Below are 20,181 nucleotides of genomic sequence, written 5' to 3'. Positions count from 1 at the left end.
GTGAGGCCACGCTTGGAATACTGCATTCAATTCTGATCACTGTGGTACAAAACAGAGGTTGAGCATCTACCAAGAGTGCAGAGAAGCTCAACAGACATGATTAGGATCCTGCAGGCTAAAATGTACAAAGAACCATTGCAGGAATTAGATGTGTCTAGTCTAGTGAAAAGAAAGACATGGGGTAACGTGTTAGCAGTGTTCAAATATTTGAGGGGCTGCCACAAGGATGAGAGAGGGTCAAATTATTGTCCAAAGCCCCAGAAAAAATGGATGGAAACTAACCAAGGAGAGAAGCAACTAGAACTAAGGAGAAGCCTCCAACAGTGAGGACAATCAACCAGTGGGATGGCTTGCCTTCAGAAGTTGTGGGCGCTTCATCTTTGGGGGGTTTTAAGAAGAGACCGGACAGCCATTTTTCTGAAAAGATATAGATGTCTCCTGCGTGTATAGGGCGTTGGACTACAAGATCTCCGAGGTCCCTCCAAACTCTGGTGTTCTGTTCCTTGACTGCTCTTGAACGTGAAAAGCTTTTTCTGGATTGTACATTACTAAATATAAACAACCTGACTGGATAGCTCTAATTTAATGCAACATTGAGATGATATTCTGAAGTCAATCATTCTGCATGCTGTGTTCCATTCGCATATTAATGTTCAGTCCAAATAGACATAGGCACTTTTTAAACTCTATTGATTTCCAGAAAGCAATCTTTCCCTTTTGTCCCTGGAGCTAAGAAAGCAAAGCTCCATTTGGTCTGGATCCTGTCCAATGAATTCATTTATTTGAAAAGCTCCTTCATTCAGAGTTGTTCTCTATCTTGGTGATCGATTCCTCTGTTGTAAGAATTTGTGATGTTCTCTCAGATGGCTTCTCTAAAGCTCCCAAGGGGAAATGATAAAGATATTTATAATATTCAAATGTAATAGCAAAGTATCCAAGATTTCCGATGTCTGATAATAGTTGATAGTGGTCACAACAGCAGTAGGAACAATCAGTTTTACGTATAATTTAAATTATTAAATTAGATTATTAAATTAAATTAGAACAAGGGGAATAAGATGCCTTGAATTGCCATGTGTGAGGGGCGACAATATAATTTTCAAAAATAAATAAATAAATAAATAAACTTAAGGAGAGACATTCAAAAGTAATGATAAATAGTGTTACTTCACAGAAAGAGTAGCCTGGAACCAACTTCCAGTTGGAGCCAGTGGGTCAGTCATCAATAACCAAGTTTAAAGTTGATTGGTTTACATGCAGGGGTGAAATCCAGCAAGTTCTGACAAGTCCTGCAGAACCGGTAGCAGAAATTTTGAGTAGTTTGGAGAACCGGCAAATGCCACCTCTGGGTGGGCCCAAAGTGGGGAGGGAATGGGGATTTTGCAGCATCCTTCCCCTGCCACGCTACCAAACCATGCCCACAAAGCCACACCACACCCACCAAGCTACGCCCACAGAACTGGTAGTAAAAAAATTGGATTTTGGATCCACTGATTACCTGTCCTATGCTCTGACAAAATACAAAAGTAAAGTAAACATTAATAAGATTTAAAATTAATAATTAAAAATAATAAATTAAGGAAAAGAAAACAAAAAATCCCACAAACTTAATGGCCCACAAATTCTTTTTCTACTGTCGGTTTTCTATGTTTTTCTATTTCTAAACTCTGAAGCTTCCTTGAGTTTGAGCTTCTTGCAAGAGCGATTTCCCTTTAGACTCTTCCGGGACGTCTCTCAAGTCACCCACTTCTGAGATGAACTGGTGGTATCCCATCGTCCTCTTGAGTAGGAATAATCCCACCTAGCTTTCCAATCCAAGCAAAGCTAATCAGGTGCTTTCACCTGCTAAGACCTAATATAAATGCATACCGTATTTTTCAGAGTATAAGACACACCGGAGCATAAAACGCACCTTAGTTTTGGGGAGGAAAACAAGGAAAAAAGGTCTCTGCCTCCTAACAATTTGCCAAACAGCAAATAGATGATATACACTGTTTGCTGTGTATTTCTGTGCATGTGTGCCTGACCCATAGAAATAGCAAAGAACAGGAGAAATGTACATTATGGCAGTATAGTAATCCCAGAAAATTTTCTTAAATGTAGTCACACTAACTACTCCCAATTATTTAAATAGATCTACTCCAAACATGACTAAGTCAGGGTTTATCTCAGCTGCCTTATCTTAATACTAAACAGGACACTGCTTCATTTCAGATTATTTATTTATTTATTAGATTTGTATGCCACCCCTCTCCAAGGACTCAGAGCGGATTGTACTTGTACAGATCTTTAAAACTGATGTGGCTTTCTGGAAGTATTCTCTGCTATTTAAAAGAAGATACAATGGAACTGGGCCTCTTCAGATCAAGCATTTCTTTTAAAAACTTCAGATCAAGCATTTATTTAGCTGCCCCGAGTCTGCAGAGAGGGGCGGCATACAAATCTAAGAAATTATTATTAAATTATTATTATTATTATTATTATTATTATTATTATTATTATTATTATTATTATTAAAAAGCTTCTTCATTTTGTTAAGTTAATAATCAGCCTTCTATCCTTCGGAGGTGGGTCAAATGAGGACCCGGATTGTGGGGGCAATATGCTGGCTGTGTTAAAAAGTGCTATTGCTAACATATTGTAAGCCGCCCTGAGTCTAAGGAGAAGGGCAGCATAAAAAATTGAACAAACAAATAAATAAATAAAGCAGTCTTTAAAAAATAAGTCTACTTATTTGAACATTCTATAGGCATTTATAGTTATCGACTTATCTCCTTGCATTAAAAAAACCCAGCCAGTTTCAGCACAGTCTGATCCCTTTAGCAATTTGCCCCCATGCAGCTTTAGTTTCACTCTCATTTTAGCACATAGGCTTGCCGGCAACTTCAATCAATCAGTGTCAGGAGGCAGATAATCAGTGGCCTGTGCTAAGCAGGCTCTGCTGCTGTTTGCTGCGAGGAGGTAAATTGCTGGCAGGCAGAGACCAAAGGGAGGGGTGGCTGGGTGGGGCTACATTTGGTGTATAAGATGCACCCAAGTTTTCACCCTCTTTGGGGGTAAAGAGGTCCGTCTTATACTCTGAAGAATATGGTAATTTATTTCTGCTCAAAAGAATTCTGAAAGGTAGGAGATTTCATGGTGAAGAAGAATTTAGTGAAGAAGAAGCACCAAGAATTTCATGGTGCTTCATTAACCCTACTGCCCTTGTTAAACTTTCTCTTTTAACCTTTAAACCTGGATATAGTCAAACCTGTCCATTCATCTTTGAACCTGCAGGGATTGAAAGGTGGCCTTCCAAAGACTTAAAACCAATTGTAATGCAAGGCTGCAATTTCTGCATCTGACAAGGAAACCAGTAACCAAGATGTTCACTAGCATTGTTTAAACAGTGGTCTGATGCAAACCAAAGACTTAGGTGCTCTATCCAGAATAGCTCCATCCAGGATTCAGCTCTAATTCTGAAAGAAAAGTGGACAATCCATTTTCTGTTAAGAACTGGGATAACCTCTTGGAGATGGCGCGGCAGGGGTAAGGCCGAAGCGACAGGCCGCATGGCAGGAAAAGATGACTCTTATCAAGACCTGAATCGCTTTTTTTGCAAGGGGCATTTGAGATTCTCTTGAAGTAGAGAGGTAGCCGTGTGTTTGTTAATTCTGAAAAAAAAATGAACTGAAGAGGAAAAATGCAGTTGAGTTTCCAGTCTTGTTGATGTGGTCGTTCTTTGTATTATTTTCCTGACTGCTCTACATGGTTGGCATCTTCTTGCTGGATGTTTTCTTCTTTCTATTTTTCTATTTGGCATTCTAAGAGGGCCCAATCATGTTTCGTTTCAGAGCTCAAATAAAGTCAATCAAATGCTGGAACTGCTAACCTGGCAGTTTAGAAGAACTGCTTTTAACTGCTGTCCGTGATGTCATGAACAGACAAAGCATTTTTAGGTTATTACTTGGAATCTATCTTTTCTCTAATCCGTTCCATTCCATTCCATGCTACTCCACTGGACTCTCTTCTTTTGCATCATTGGGCCTTTGTGTTCCTGGAGGCTTAGTGACATTTGAGTTCTCTGCTCAACCCCAATTATTTGAAATTATTCAGTTATTGGAAGATATTCCCTTGTTGAGGAAGAATTGGTGGTCCCTAGAGTTCTTGATTCCCCTGCAGAGGTTAATTTATCCCTAGGACTTAATTTCCTCTCTTCCAATATTGGCAGAGGGGAATAAACCTGTTTGCAATCACTTCTGGTCTTGAAATCTGCTCAATGATTTATCTATTCCAGCTTTCACTTTCAAAAAACAGATAGGCAGATGAATTCTGGGAAGACGTGACCAGATGTCCCACTTTCTGCAGGACAGTCACAATTTGTCCTTGGGGCATTTTTAAAAAGTCCCGATTTTTTGAAACAAGCCACTGGGAAGCCGCGAAGAAGGAAGCTCAGCTTCCGGTCTCACAACTTTTTGCTCTTCGCCCTCTCAGCCTCCTGCAGCCGTCGATTAACACATCCATCGCTCCTTCCCGCCTTTCTCTCCCCCCCCCCGGTCTTTTATTTATTTCTTTTTATTTGCTCGCTCCCCCCCTCCTCCTCTTCCACTCTTGCTCACTCTTCTCTCCTAGCTCGACATCTTCCCGTAGCCACCGCCATGGGGCTGAGCCACCCAGGCAGGAGGTTTTGCTGGCCGTGACAACAAAGGCAGGGGAAGGAAAGGGAAATAGTCCGTCTGTTGTGCTTGGAGGCGGGCGGGCGGAGCGGCATTTGTGCCGGGTGGAAAAACCTATCTGCTCCTTCCCAGCAGCAGCTGGCCTGGCAAAGACAAGTGGCTCTGGCCCGGCCCGGCGTTTGCCCAGGCGCCACCAATTGAGTGACTGAGCGCGCTCTGCTTCTGCAGGAGCCTGCCACTGACGGGGAGACAGAAAGTGAGAGGGGGAAGAAAGGAAGAGAAAAAGAGAGAGAGCAAGAGAGAGAGAGCAAAAGACAGACAGAGAGAGAGAAAAAAAGTGTGACAGAGAGAGCAAGAGAGAGAGAAAGAAAGAGAGAGAGAGCAAGAAATGAGAGAAAGCAAGAGAGAGAGAGCAAGAGTGAGAGAGAAAAGAGAGAGAAAAAGAGAGATAGCAAGAGAGAAAGAAAGAGAGAGAGAGAGAAAGAGAGAAAGAGAGAAAAAAGAGAGGGAGAGAGAAAGAGACAGGAAGGAAGGAAGGAAGGAAGGGAGAAAAAGGAGAGAAAGTAAGAGAAAGAAAAAAAATTGGCTATATTTTTAGCCCACCCCCAGCACTCCCCCACTGAGTATCCCCCCTCTCCCATGCTCAAGGGTGTCCCTTTTTCCCAATCTTAAAATCTGGTCAATTTGGATAGAAACATTTCCCAAACCTGATTGTAAGCAGTAGGTCATTCTGGATTAGGATCAAATGTGTCTGCAGGATATGTTCTTGTTGTTGTTCTTGTTGTTAATAATAATAATAACAACAACAACAACAACAACAACAACAACAACAATGGTGGACACATTGGTGCAATCAAAATTCCAATCTTTTTAATGTGTGCCATGCATGCAACTCCCACACCCAAAAGACAATATGACTTGACTTTACTAGCGTCTTATAGGCTCATGTTGATTACATCATTACGGCCGCCATTTGTAATGTTGGACACCCCTGAATTGGAGGTTCCATTTAGTTCTCGTTGGTATTAGTGAAAGGTCACTAAATGAACTGTTGTAAGGAAAAAATATAATCTTTATTGAAGATAAAAGGCTTGTTCAGATATCAATACAAATGTATTGTACTTATTGTCTTGGGGGATTTTAACCTGCCGTCACTCGGCGAAACCTCTGGGATAGCGCAGGAGTTCATGGCCACCACAACAGCCATGGACCTGACTCAAGTAGTACAGGGTCCAACTCACGAGGGGGGGGCACGCACCCGACATGGTATTCCTCTCTGGGCAATTGAGTAATGGTCTGAGACTGAGGGGCTTAAAAGTGTTGCCTTTGTCATGGTCAGACCATTTTCTATTACGGCTTGACTTCCTGGCTCCAATCCTTCCCCACAGGGAGGCGGAACCGATTAGACAGTTCCGCCCCAGACGCCTGATGGACCCAGAGGGCTTTCAAAGGGCGCTTGGGGTTATTCCAGATGCACTCATCCACAGTTCGGCGGAGTCTCTTGCTGAGGCCTGGAACAAGGCTTGACCGGATTGCGCCGTTGCGACCTCTCCGCAGCACTAGACCTCGTAGAGCTCCATGGTTCAACGAGGAGCTCCGGGAGTTGAAACGCCAGAAGAGACGTCTAGAGAAGTGATGGAGGAAGAGTAAGTCCGAATCCGATTGAACACTTGTAAGAGCTCATATTAAGACTTACAAAGTGGCGCTCAAGGCGGCAAGATGCACGTATCATGCCGCCTTGATTGCATCAGAGGAATCCTGCCCGGCCGCTCTATTTAGGGTGACCCGCTCCCTTCTTAACCAGGGGGGAGTTGGGGAGCCCTTGCAGAGTAGTGCCGAGGATTTTAACACGTTTTTTGCTGATAAAATCGCTCGGATCTGGGCGGACCTCAACTCCAATTGGATAACAGAGTCGACTGACAACGAGTCAGTCGAGGTGATTGGGGCTCATACTTGTCCATCTGTCTGAGAAGAGTTTGATCTGGTGACACCTGATGAAGTGGACAAGGCCATGTGAGTTCTGCCACCTGCTTACTGGATCCGTGTCCCTCCTGGCTGGTCTCAGCCATCAGGGAGGTGACACGGAGCTGGGTCCAGGAGATTGTCAATGCTTCTTTGAGGAGGGGGTCCTTTCCAGATCCATACAATTTCATTTTCATTTCATTTTATTGGATTTGTATGCCGCCCCTCTCCGTAGACTCGGGGCGGCTAACAACAGTGATAAAAACAACAAGCGACAATCCAATACTAAAGGAGCTAAAAACCCTTATTTTAAAACCAATCATACATACAAACGTACCATACATAAATTGTGGAAGCCTAGGGGGAAAGAATATCTTAATTCCCCCATGCCTGACGACAGAGGTGGGTTTTAAGAAGCTTGCGAAAGGCAAGAAGGGTGGGGGCTATTCTAATCTCTGGGGGGAGTTGGTTCCAGAGGGCCGGGGCTGCCACAGAGAAGGCTCTTCCCCTGGGTCCCGCCAAACGACATTGTTTAGTTGACAGGACCCGGAGAAGGCCAACTCTGTGGGACCTAATTGGTCGCTGGGATTCGTGCGGCGGAAGGCGGTCCCGGAGGTAACCTGGCTCGGTGCCATGAAGGGCTTTATAGGTCATAACCAACACTTTGAATTGTGACCGGAAACTGATCGGCAACCAATGCAGACTGCGGAGTGTTGGTGTGACATGGGCATATTTAGGGAAGCCCATGATTGCTCTCGCAGCTGCATTCTGCACGAGTCTACGGAGAGGGGCAGCATACAAATCTAATAAATAATAATAATAATAATATGAATTTTGAGTGTACAATTAAAAATCGCAATACACACACATATATATACAGTGGTACCTCAAGATACGAACCCCTCGTCTTCCGAACAATTCGTGATACGAACCCGGGGTTCAGAAAAATTTTGCCTCTTCTTACGAACTTTTTTCGAGTTACGAACCGGCGTTCGGAGACTGCTGGGAAGCCGCGCGGCTGTTTTTAAAGGTGACAGCCGGGCGGCGGGGTTTCCCAGAAGCCTCCCGAACGTCAGTTCGTAACTCGAACAAAGTTCGTAAGAAGAGGCAAAAATTTTCTGAACCCCGGGTTCAGTTCGGGAGGTTGCTGGGAAGCCCCCCAGCCCGGCTGTCACCTTTTAAAACAGCCGCGCCGCTTCCCAGCTGTCTCCCGAAGCCGAACGCGGAAGTTCGGCTTTGGCGTTCGGCTTCAGGAGACAGCTGGGAAGCGGCGCGGCTGCTTTAAAAGGTCGCAGCCGGCCTGGGGGGCTTCCCAGCACCCCCACGAACCCGGGTTCGGGGATCGGGGGGGTGCTGGGAAGCCCCCCAGGCCGGCTGCGACCATTTAAAACAGCTGCGCCGCTTCCCAGCTGTCTCCCGAAGCCGAACCCGGAAGTTCGGCTTTGGCGTTCGGCTTCAGGATACAGCTGGGAAGAGGCGCGGCTGTTTTAAAAGGTCGCAGCCGGCCTGGGGGGCTTCCCAGCACCCCCCGAAATCGGGTTTGGGGTTCGGGGGGGTGCTGGGAAGCCACCCAGGCCAGCTGCGACCTTTTAAAACAGCCGCGCCACTTCCCAGCTGTCTCCTAAACCCGAACGCGGAAGTTCGGCTTTGGCGTTCGGCTTCAGGAGACAGCTGGGAAGCAGCGTGGCTGTTTTAAAAGGTCGCAGCCGGCCTGGGGGGCTTCCCAGCACCCCCCTGAACCCGGGTTCGGGGGGGTGCTGGGAAGCCCCCCAGGCCGGCTGTCATCTTTTAAAACAGCCGCGCGGCTTCTCAGCAGTCGCCGAAAGCCGTTTTTTTGCGGGGGTTTTTTGGTTGCACGGATTAATTGACTTTACATTGTTTCCTATGGGAAACAATGTTTCGTCTTACGAACCTTTCGTCATACGAACCTCCTCCTTGCACCAATTAAGTTCGTATCATGAGGTATTACTGTATAAAGAAAAAAGGCTAAGGAAAGAGAGAGGAAAGAAAAGGGGGGGGAAAAGAGTGTTATCTGTAATTTTAATCCTATTTATTCTATACTCTTTTTAACACATGCTATATTTCTATAACTTACTTTATACCCAGGGGTGGAATTCAGCCGGTTCGGATTATTTTGGGTGAACCAAATGTTCATTTTAATCTGGTTTGCACAGCCAGTTCTTACAAGGACAGGCTGACCCCGCCCCTCCCCTCCCAGGAGTCTCCACATGGCTTGTTTTGGATGCCAGGGAATGGCAGGACCCTGGAAATTTTCCACCGTTGCTCTGGGAGGGCAAAAAAATGCCCTACAGGTAATTGGGAAATGAGTCCATTTCCAGCCTCCAGAGGATCTCCGGAAACCAGGGGAGGCTGTTTTCACCCTCCCGGAGGCTCAAGCAAAGCCTCCGGAGCCTAGGGAGAGCAAAATCAGCCCCCCACTGTGGTGCAGGAAGCCAAGTAGGCCACGCCTCTATGAACACACCCACTTAGCAACTGGGCAGTGAACAAGTTGCTAAATGTTTTCAGTTCCACCCGTTTATGCCTACTTTATTCGCTCAGCATTGAATGTTCCATGTCCATAATTTGTAGGTGCCTCTGTTATACAAAAGAAACTTGTGTCTTGAACCAGACAAAAATCTCTTTTTCTGCCCACAGGTGACACCTACTCGGGTCCCCAGGCTAGCTCAGAGACTGACCTCTTGAACCGCCTAATCTTACTGAAGCCAAACTCTTCCAAGAGTGGGAAAAGTGACGGCAAAGACACCACCTCGGCTACCCAATGAAGCCACACAATCCCAAACGAAATAAACTGTTGGGGTGCCAACTCAGGCCAAGGGACCGAAGATTTCCTTTTTCTTTTAACCTGCTCCTGCCCTTCCATGAAAGGCCCCAGGACAACATTGTGCTGCAGGGAACAAAGCAAGCTTTGCCCCGGCTGGCTCAAAACATGAACGTTCCAGATCCAGGAGCTGCGGACGGTCCAGCCAACGAGTGCGGCTTGGCCCAGGATGTCAACAAGGCATCCAGGATCTTCCAAAAAAGGACGAGCTCTATATTATTACAACTATTTTAAATATATTGTATTGTTTATGCATATCCTATATATCCAGAGAAAGGGGGGGGGTCTCACTTGAATGCACATCTCTGGGCCATCAAGGCCGGAATTTCAGACGGTCGGAGGGAGGGTTCGACCCCTTGGGGGGATTGTCTTCCTTACTCACTTGGGGGAACAGCATCTTGGGCCAGGGTGAAGTCTTCCCGTGTCACTTGGGAGCCAAAGGATGGACCCTGAGGGGTTGTGGGGCTGGAAGAGGGGCTGCCAGCCCAGGCTTTCTGCCAATCCAAGCTGCAGATCTCAACCAGGTCTTTGGGAGGCCCAGAATCAACCTGCCTTGGAACCCTGCAGGGGAGAGGAGAGTGACCACATATACCCTTTGGACCTTTGCAACGCCTCCTCAGATACGCAGCTTGCTCAGCAACGCTTCCTCACAGACCCTTCGGGCCTCCCTGGAGAAGGCAGCTTCCTCTCCCCTCAGCAACGGTAGCACAAGTTTCCTTCTGGCTGTGCTCTCTCCACGGGGCTGCCAGCTCAGGATTAGGGTGGGGAGGGGGGGTTGAGGCCTTGGTTCTGTTTGCTGAGCCCAAAAGTTGCTCAACCTGGGGCCGTTTGCGGCCGATCGTGAGCTTCAAGGGGTGGGTAGGATGACCATCCCTTTTGAACACGGGTGCTCTATTGGAGGTCTATTCACACAAGACGCAGACCCCGACTGTTCCCAAAGGAAGGAGATATTGACTGGGTTTCACTGCAAGCCTCCTTCGATTTGGGACTAGCATGTGGTGCGAATCCAGCCACCGTGGTTAGCCGAGCGGGGTTTATAGATTATCAAGTACACTCAGCCCCATGTGGCTTATTCAAACAACTGTGGTTCATGCCAACCATTGCCTCAGCACAATGCGGAAGCAGGTGATTGCAAAAGGGGATGCAGATTGGGGTGGCCAGGAGTGGGTTGAAGAGGAGGGCGCACTGGTAGCGAATGTTGTACTGCGCACACAGCTTCTATTCTCTTGCATGTGTGCACCTGCGTCCCAGTGTATTTTTGCTTCATGCGCATCCACAAAAGCAAAATCTTCCGAGGGGACGCACGCGTGGGAAATTCTGGTGATTTTTTTTGCTTCTGTGCATGCGCTGAAGCAAAAACAAGATTAACCAAAATTGCATGCGTCCCCTGGTGAAATTATGCTTCCTGCGCATGCACAGAAGCAAAAACATGCTGGGACATGTATGCATGCAAGAGAACAAAAGCTGAGTGTGCAGCGCATTGGTAGCAGCGGTGATAGCAATCTGCCCCTCGGGGGTGGCCTCCTCAAGAAGGAGATTGTTGGAAGATTTCTTGCTACATTCCAGTCAGAAAGTTTTGCCTCTCCTCAAGTCTATCTCCTACCTCTACTCCCCAACAAACCACCCCGAAGGCCTGGCGAAGCTCAGCAGAGATTAGTGCTGACCGTTCTCTCCTTCCTCTGCCTTCGAGGCCAAACAAGTTTTGGGCCCCACCGGTCAGTCCCAACCTCCTTTTGATTGGTAGGAGACAATCAATTGCTTGCTTCCAGAAGGCCCCTCCCCCCCTACTCCAAATCCTGGCTTCTTCTTCTCTTGGACAGTCGAAAGAAGTTGACCACTTTAGCCTGGCACTTTGACCACGGCTTGGCCTTCAGGCAGAAGCACAGTGGAGAAAATGTCCTTTGGGGCTTTGTGGAAGGACTCTGCTGAAGGAACGCTCTACTTTCCTTCTTGAAAAAAGGCTCTCCTGAGAACACAGCCCCATCTTCTCCCTCCTTCCCCCCCCTCCTTCCTTTCCTGGTACAAGTGAGTCAAAGGCAGCAGTCCCCAAACTTGGCAACTTTAAGACTTGTAGACTTCAACTCCCAGAATTCTCCAGCCAGTAGACAAGTCTTAAAAGTTGCCAAGTTTGAAGACCTCTGGTCCAGGCAGTCTTCTCCAAACTGGTGCCCTCCGGATGTACCGCTCCAAATCCCATAATCGCTCGCTCGTACTGCCAAGGGATGATGTGACCTGACGCCCTGGTAGATTTGGAGATCACCAGCTTGGGAAGATGCTGTCTTGGTGAAATGCTTCCACGGAGCACCTGGATTTCCTATGCTGAACTTTTTTTAACAGAAGCAATTGGTTTTTCTAGTTTTACTATTTATTGAATAACTTTTAGAAGGGCTATCTTTTTATAGTTGTACAATTGGTAGTGTTGTTATGGTTTCTTTTGTGTGTGTTCTTTATTTGTTCCTTTCTTTTTCCTCTCTCGACAATGCTGGAGGTATTTGCCCTCTCTTGTGCTATGTGTAAATAATCACGTTTTGGATCCTGTGTGTAAGTGAGAGATGGGAGATGTTTTCAAGTCAGGAGAGAGAAAAATAGGTGGAAATGAACAGAGGGGACCAGACGATGTTTTAGCTCAGCTCCAAATCCAGTTGAAGTCTGTTTTGACGCCAATGTATTGGGATGGAAGGGGAGGGTAAAGAGACCACGGGCTGCGGGATTCAAGAGCTGTAGCGAAAGCACCCAAAATGTTTTGTAACTGATGATCCCCCCCCCCCCCCATAATTCCTTTGCTCTTCTTCCCAAGGCCATCTGCAAAAACAAAAACACAATTACTGAGCCTAAGATTAAATTAGCCACAACCTCAACACTGCTCCCGAGTTGGCTCTTGCAATTTCTTTCGCAAAGCAGGACAGGGAGATCTCGAAGCACAGCAGAATTGGGGCTTGGAGGGAGGCAGGGATTGTCTTTGCAATGCTTCTGGCTTCAAATGGTTTCTACTCCATCGGGAAAATGGATCAGGCTGAAGCTGTTTCCCAACCTCAGCAAATATGGAGGGGTGGGGCTTTCAAATCCCAGAATTCCCCAGCCAGCAGGGGTTTGACCGGCGTTTGAATCGACACATCTGAAACCTGCTGAGATTAAGAAATGCTGTACAGGACTAGCAAGGGGGGGGGGACAAATGGCCATCCAGATGTTGCCACGGTACACGCCATAGCCAGTAGTGGGTTGCTACCGATGCAGTAGCAGACTGCGCACTGGTAGCAGCTGCCAGATTGCGCAGTTTGTGCGTGACCGCTCTGGTGGCAGTCCGATGGGAGCTGCCCTCCTTTTTTCATATTTTTTTGCTTCATGCACCTGTGCAGAAGCAAAATTTCATGAGGGGACGTGCATGCGCCCAAGATTTTGGTGGGGTTTTTTTGCTTCTGCGCATGCACAGAAGCAAAACACTGAAATATCTCGTGTCCCCTCACAAGATTTCAGTGTGTTTTTGCTTCCTGTGCATGCGCAGAAGCAAAGACACGTTGGGATGCATGTGCATAGTATGCGCACACACACTGCAATTGAAAATGTGCACAGTGCACCGATAGCGACTGTAGAAGCAATCCGCCCCTGATCATAGCATCCCTCCCATCAGGTCTCAAGAACAATGCATGGAGTTACTTAAAATTATCTTAATTTTTTCCTCAACTACAGACAGAATCTTGCCAGAGTACAGCACTATTTGCAGAACTACAGATCTCCTCTGGGAAAAACTAGGGAGGAGCTGTTTTAACCCTCTTCCTCCTAAGCAAGCTGTCTAGCCTTCACTGCCCTCTAGAAAGTGGCCCCTCCCTCCTGGGAATCCAGACTACTTTCCACTACAGCGCTCCACTGTCCATCCCATCAATGGAGACTCTCTGTCTCTTGGCTTTCCTCCATGGAAGGGGGTGGCCACAGACCTATTTCCAGCAGCAAGAACCTCGGATGATGGGGAGGATCAGCATCTATTTTATACCCTGACAGTGATTAGGCAAAACACCTAACCCAGATTAGCAATTTTGTTAATACTGGAAGTAATTTCCACAGTCAGGTAGTGCTAAGTGTGCAATACAGTATCAAGTTAGACGCTGGGTTGATCCTGGTTTGGATCGGTTCTTAGAAACGATATCACCAACGTGGGGAGGCACCGCCCACCACCCAGAATGCTTCTGTGGCAAAATTATTTAGAACCCATGTTGGCATTCAAGTTGGCATAAAGAGTGAAACAGGTAAATGCTCGGAGAAAAACTTGAACTAGACAAAGTTGAGCTGGGGTTATTTGAGGCACAGGTGGGCTTTGCCAAAACAATGTTTTAGTTGCTTTTGGTGTTTTTTTTTTAACGTGAACTGCTCAGTCAATAAACAGTAATTATGAGCTATGGTGGCACAGGGTTAAAATGCAGCATTGCAGACGACAGGTAATTTTGCCGATTGCCATAGGTTCAATCTCCACCAGCTCAAGGTGAACTCCACCTTGCATCCTTCCAAGTGTCAGCAAAATGAGGACCCAGATTGTCGGGGTCAATATGCTGACTGTGTAAATCTCTTAGATTGGGCTGCAAAGTCTTAAGTGAAATTGTTATCGCTAATCATGGCTGTTCCCATCTGGCCATTTCTTGATCTAAATAGAACCGATGAAAAGTGTCTCTGTCCATAATTAAACAATTAAGCTGCTGAAACTCTAGACTCTAGAACAATGGTCCTCAACCTGGGGGGCTGGGACCCTTTGGGGGTAAAGCAACCGTTTCACAGGGGTCCATGGGGGAAAAGACAAATTTCCCATGATGTTAGGAACTAAAGCATCTATTTTGGCGCCTTGGAACATATTTTTACAATCCAGTCAGGCGTTTACGGTGCGGGTGTCCCTCTGACCTTCCTGCCAATCAGCTTAAAGCTCTGTTGGGAGAATTGGCACTAGACTTATGGTTGGAACTGTATGAAGAACTGTATTAAGGGGTCGCGGCATTAGAAAGGTTGAGAACCACTGGTCTAGAAGGTGTGCAGGCAAGAGCAACAAAAAATGATTAGAGGGCTGGAGGCTAAAAATATGAAGAGCAGTTGCAGGAACTGGGCACGGCTAGTCTAGTGAATGATTATGGACAAAGCCATTTTTCATTGGTTCTAAAATTCTTCACCATCTACAGTGCAGTAAACGGAAGCTTACCGTATTTGAATTATAGACCAGAAATGCTTAGCAATTTTTAAACAATCTTGGGACTCTTTTATCCTGGATCAAATCCATTCAGTAAAAAGAGCAGAAATGCAGAGCTGGATTTTATGGAGTACTTATTGAGATATCCTATTTTGGTTCTTGGGTAAGCTCAATTACATTCGAAATCTAATGGACAGAAGCCCAAAAAATAATTGTAAGGATTTTTCTAGAGATATGCCGGGTCAAAGATTTATCAATCTTCCCACATTCCCAGTGATTACCATGGAAGATTTTCTCATATGCAAAATTATTTAACATTTTCAACTTGTGTCCCACCAAAATCTCTCTCAATATTTAAAGTCTTGGTCTGAACTATAACAGTTGTAATGAAAGGTTCTGTTGAAATCCAAGATCCAACATTCAAGAAGACGAAGACTTCATTATCAAGTCGTTTAATTAAAGATACGTGAACAAGCCTTACCGGAAATGGCCACTGGTGGAAATGTTTGAATTCAGGTGGTCCTCAAGTTATGACCACAATTGAGCTCAAAATTTATGTGGCTAAGTGAAACATTGGTTAAGTGAGGTTTGCCCCATTTTACGAACTTTCTTGCCACAGTTGTTAAGTGAATCACTGCAGTTGTTTAGTTACTAACACAGTGGTTTAGTGAATTTGGCTTCCCCATGGACTTTGCTTGTGAGAAGGTCACAAAAGGGGATCACGTGACCCTAGGACATGGCAACCGTCATTAATATGAGTCGGTGGCCAAGTATGAGAATTTTGATCATGTGACCATGGGAATGCTGGATTGGCCGTGTGAAAAACGGCCATAAGTCTCTTTTTTTAGTGATGATGTAACTTTGAATGGTCACTAAATGAGCTGTTGTAAGCCGAAGACTACTTTACTTCTCTGCAAGGCACACACAATATGTATTCCTGCATCTCTCCTGTGATGTGGTTTTACAGGAACAGTAAACAGTAACACTGAAAAATGCTCACTATTTTTAATGAACATACAGACGTGTCCAAATGTACAGGAAAATATATATTCACAAGAGTTCTATAAATACACTGTCAACAAACAGCAGAGCAGAATCCTGGGTTTAAATTGACAAGAGATGCCACTGATGCTGGGAGACAATTTAGCTCAATTTTACCAATACAACAAAAGTCTGTTTATGGCTAAGACACACTAAGACATCTAGGTGGACAAAAGGACAAGGGTGTACTAAAAGAATTTTGAATCCCAAATACTTCTATCACCCTTCTATCATTTTTTCCCCAAAATTAAACCCATTTTTTTAAATTAAAAACCATTTAATTTTTAGGTTGCTACTGGTCAAATTGATTGTTGGGCTGGCCAGCGATTCCACATGCTCCAAGGTTTTTAACATCAGGCAGATGAAATGGTGTGTTCGTTTTAACGGTTGTACAGAATAAGCGACAGTTTCACAGTCTTGTGATGAGGTTTATAGGACACCGTGTTTCTTCGCTAGTCTCAGAAGAGATGCTCAAATGCTCCTAACTAACGGCTAATTGCTTCATCGACGCTGGTTGAGGCCGCTGAGATTCTTGAACTGTCAGATGCAAAAACAATCAAACATATAAAATAAATATATAAATAAAAAGGTGAGGGAGACCATGAGAAAGTTAGAAACTGCAAGCAGGCCAAATAGGATAGCACTGTTAAGTTATTTCATGACAGGGATCATTCCAAGCAGTGATTTCTAAGCAGGGTTCCTAGAATGTTGATCCAGGCAACACTGCTTAAAAACCACCGATTTGTCAAACTAGCTCTGGCATTCCAGTTCATAGGGGATGTTGAAGGATCCCCCAAACTCTTGATGGTTGTTTTGGGAAATAGGAATGCAATATTTGATGTCAAATAGGTGTCAATTTTCATGTCTAAGGTGTGACTAGAAATCACCGTCTCATGGTTAATGATCCACTTAACAATAATAACCCACTTAACTAATTGTCATTTAGACAATTTTCAGGCAGGACTTGAACTTAGTGTCTCCTGGTAATTAGCCCTAAGTCATCCAAGCAGCTTTCATGCCTAAAGCAGGACTGGAACTCACCATCTCCTAGTTAATGACCCAAGGTCACCTAGCTAGCGTCCATGCCTAAAGCGGGATTAGAACTCACTGTCTCCTGGTGATTAGCTCTGAATCATCCAACCAGCTTTCATGCCTAAGGCGGGACTAGAACTCACTGTCTCCTGGTTTCTAGCCTGATGCCTTAAGCACTAGACCAAAATGCCATGCCAAAAATAAACACCAAATAGCAAACTCCTGGACTTCTTGAGCAAACTGGGTAAGGGACTTAACAAAATTGCTGGGCTGGAATTGAAGCACCCTTCCTGAATTACGCTATTAAGGAACCGAATCCCATTAAAAGAAGTGAATGGGTCTTCCTTTAAATTAACTGGGAAATTAATTGAGAGGAAGGGGCTTTCTGCACTTTACTTGTATCTGTTTCTACAAAGATTATTCTGAGATGAAAAGCCTTCTGCTAAAATTACTCCTCCCTAGGAATTATTTTGGGAAAATCCCATTATTTAGGGCGGCTTACATACCCCCCCCCCAACTTCTTAAAAGAAACCACGATACTTTGCTTTGTTTTTGCACTCTGTAACAGCAGAAAGATTCTCAAGGGAAAGACAGCAAAGGCTGTGGGAGACCCTGTGTCTGGAATTACTCACAGTAACAGCAGCGCCCATCAGTCCCTGAAGGAGGGCCTCTCCAGTGGCCTTAACCTAGAAGAATAAAACCACAGAGATGGAAAACCTCCAGTACTCACTGGCTTTTATATTTGGGGGGGGGGGGGGGGAGCAATCGGGAAGCACATCCAAAATCCAGTCGCTGTGGTGCCATGCTGAAGTCTCTGCATTTCCCACCAATGTGGCCTTCGAATACCTGTAGACTTACGACTGTAACGGATCCTCCTACCCCTGCCTGGTCATAAAGCAAGCCATCACGTGACCCAACGGTAGGGCCTTTATTTGCAGCCGTCATTTAGCGAATGCAGTGAGTGGTACGTTGGTCTAGAGGTGGAGCTCTCGTCTCACAATCCGGAGGTTGTGAGTTCAATTCTAGGTACCGCCAGATATTTCTCTTTCTGGGCACAATGAGAATAGATCTGCTAAAAAAAAACCTTCCACACTAGCACACCGGCCAGTAAACACTCAGCTGCATTCAGTTGGCCAGACACACACACACACACACACACACACAAACACACACACCTGGAAGAGATTGTGGGGTTATTAAAAGATGAAGATGAAGTGAATGCAGGCATTGTTAGGCAAACACCATGGTGATTATGCAAACACATTGTTTGCTATTTTTGGTGAAAACCAAAAGCAGATGCTTTGCAGTCATATGGCTACAAGCCACCACATAGAAACATAGAAACATAGAAACATAGAAGTCTGACGGCAGAAAAAGACCTCATGGTCCATCTAGTCTGCCCTTATACTATTTTCTGTATTTTATCTTAGGATGGATATATGTTTATCCCAGGCATGTTTAAATTCAGTTACTGTGGATTTATCTACCACGTCTACTGGAAGTTTGTTCCAAGGATCTACTACTCTTTCAGTAAAATAATATTTTCTCATGTTGCTTTTGATCTTTCCCCCAACTAACTTCAGATTGTGTCCCCTTGTTCTTGTGTTCACTTTCCTATTAAAAACACTTCCCTCCTGAACCTTATTTAACCCTTTAATATATTTAAATGTTTGGATCATGTCCCCCCTTTTCCTTCTCTCCTCCAGACTATACAGATTGAGTTCATTAAGTCTTTCCTGATACGTTTTATGCTTAAGACCTTCCACCATTCTTGTAGCCCGTCTTTGGACCCGTTCAATTTTGTCAATATCTTTTTGTAGGTGAGGTCTCCAGAACTGAACACAGTATTCCAAATGTGGTCTCACCAGCATTCTATATAGCGGGATCATAATCTCCCTCTTCCTGCTTGTTATACCTCTAGCTATGCAGCCAAGCATCCTACTTGCTTTCCCTACCGCCTGACTGCACTGTTCACCCATTTTGAGACTGTCAGAAATCATTACTCCTAAATCCTTTTCTTTTGAAGTATTTGCTAACACAGAACTGCCAATACAATACTCAGACTGAGGATTCCTTTTCCCCAAGTGCATTATTTTACATTTGGAAACATTAAACTGCAGTTTCCATTGCTTTGACCATTTATCTAGTAAAGCTAAATCATTTACCATATTACAGACCCCTCCAGGAATATCAACCCTATTGCACACTTTAGAGTCATCGGCAAATAGGCAAACTTTCCCTACCAAACCTTCCCCTATGTCACTCACAAACATGGCCATAAATGCAGGCCATGGGATCACAGGAAGGTTCTGTGACCATCAGAACTTCAGAACTAAGTCGTAAACACCTTTTGGGTCCACCACACCTTCAAACAGTCACTAAGCGGTTGGTTGTGAGTTGGGGACTACTTGTACATTATCTTAAAAGCAGAGTGGGAGGTGGGCAGGAAGAGGCTGCTCCAGAGAAGCAACCAGGCACCTTATATGGTTGCAGGTATTTGAGGAAGCTTCAAGTTCATGGTCTAGGCAGGACCCAAAGAAGGTACGTAAACATATTTATATATAATAACATATGTAAATATAATAGATTAATTCTGGGGCTACTCCAGAGGACTTGTCAGAAACGAATGGTGGACAATTGCCAAGCGAATTAACTTGATTCAATTCAGAGGCTCAATAAAGCTTTCTGCATAGTGTTTTTCAATGGAGTAAGAGACATATATCTTTCAATTCAAGGTGTTGGTAACCACTTTTAAAGCCCTTCATGGCATGGGTCCAGGTGGTCTAAAGGACTGTCTCATCCCACTGGGATCAGTCTGCCTAGCTGTGCTGGCAGGTTTGTTGAGGACCACATCGGCCAGGGAATTCCAGCTGGCGAGGTGCAGAAGGGCACCTGCCCTCTGAAATGCCTTGGCCCTTGGAGCAAGGTCTTCTCCAACCCTCCTGGGCCTTCTGCATGAACCTAAAGACCTGGCTCTGCTGGTTGGCTAAGGCTCCAACAGAGGGGCTTCGCATTGGAGGGTGCTGATAGATTAATATCAGATCCCACCTCCTCCCCCTGCGCAACCCACTCTTTCCCTCCCCATCATTTAGCTATGACTGTGCATTGTATTTTGTATTATTATTTTATGTATATAGTTTTATCTTTTTAATATTATAAAATGCCCAGTTACCCTGTGGTAAGATGGGAGGCCAATAAACGTGATAGATGGTGGATGGATAGGTGGGTAAGTACGTAGATAGGTAGGTAGATAGGTAGGTAGATAGATAGATAGATAGATAGATAGATAGATAGATAGATAGATAGATAGATAGATAGATAGATAGATAGGTCTGGCCCTGTTTCCTCCCAGGAGATTCCTAGAGAGGCCCCAAGAAGGCTTCTCCTCACCTTTTCCGGCCTGTTTCCTCCCAGGAGATTCCTAGAGAGGCCCCATGGAGGCTTCTCCCTGCCTTTTTCAGTTACAGTTTCAAAGGTTCGGGTTTGTA

At 45.2% G+C, this 20,181-nt stretch overlaps 2 protein-coding genes across 4 annotated transcripts in view; one reads left to right on the top strand and one right to left on the bottom strand.

Moving 5' to 3' along the window:
• LOC139172541 (docking protein 4-like) overlaps positions 1-9,713 on the top strand; it is a 93,398-nt gene extending 83,685 nt beyond the window's left edge. For all 3 annotated transcript variants that reach the window (XM_070761694.1, XM_070761693.1, XM_070761691.1), the window contains exon 9: positions 9,273-9,713. In XM_070761694.1, the coding sequence (XP_070617795.1) occupies positions 9,273-9,400 (128 nt within the window). In that variant the 3' untranslated portion in view covers positions 9,401-9,713. The remainder of the gene's footprint in view (positions 1-9,272) is intronic.
• Positions 9,714-15,611: 5,898 nt separating this feature from the next.
• COQ9 (coenzyme Q9) overlaps positions 15,612-20,181 on the bottom strand; it is a 29,242-nt gene continuing 24,672 nt past the window's right edge. The window contains exons 8-9 of the mRNA XM_070760748.1: positions 17,326-17,379; positions 15,612-16,198 (exon numbers count right to left, since the gene is read on the bottom strand). Coding sequence (XP_070616849.1) covers positions 16,163-16,198; positions 17,326-17,379 — 90 coding nt within the window. The 3' untranslated portion in view covers positions 15,612-16,162. The remainder of the gene's footprint in view (positions 16,199-17,325; positions 17,380-20,181) is intronic.

Source organism: Erythrolamprus reginae, chromosome 9 (assembly GCF_031021105.1).
Source record: "Erythrolamprus reginae isolate rEryReg1 chromosome 9, rEryReg1.hap1, whole genome shotgun sequence".
Lineage (NCBI taxonomy): Eukaryota > Metazoa > Chordata > Lepidosauria > Squamata > Dipsadidae > Erythrolamprus > Erythrolamprus reginae.
This window is presented reverse-complemented; position numbering and strand designations above follow the sequence as displayed.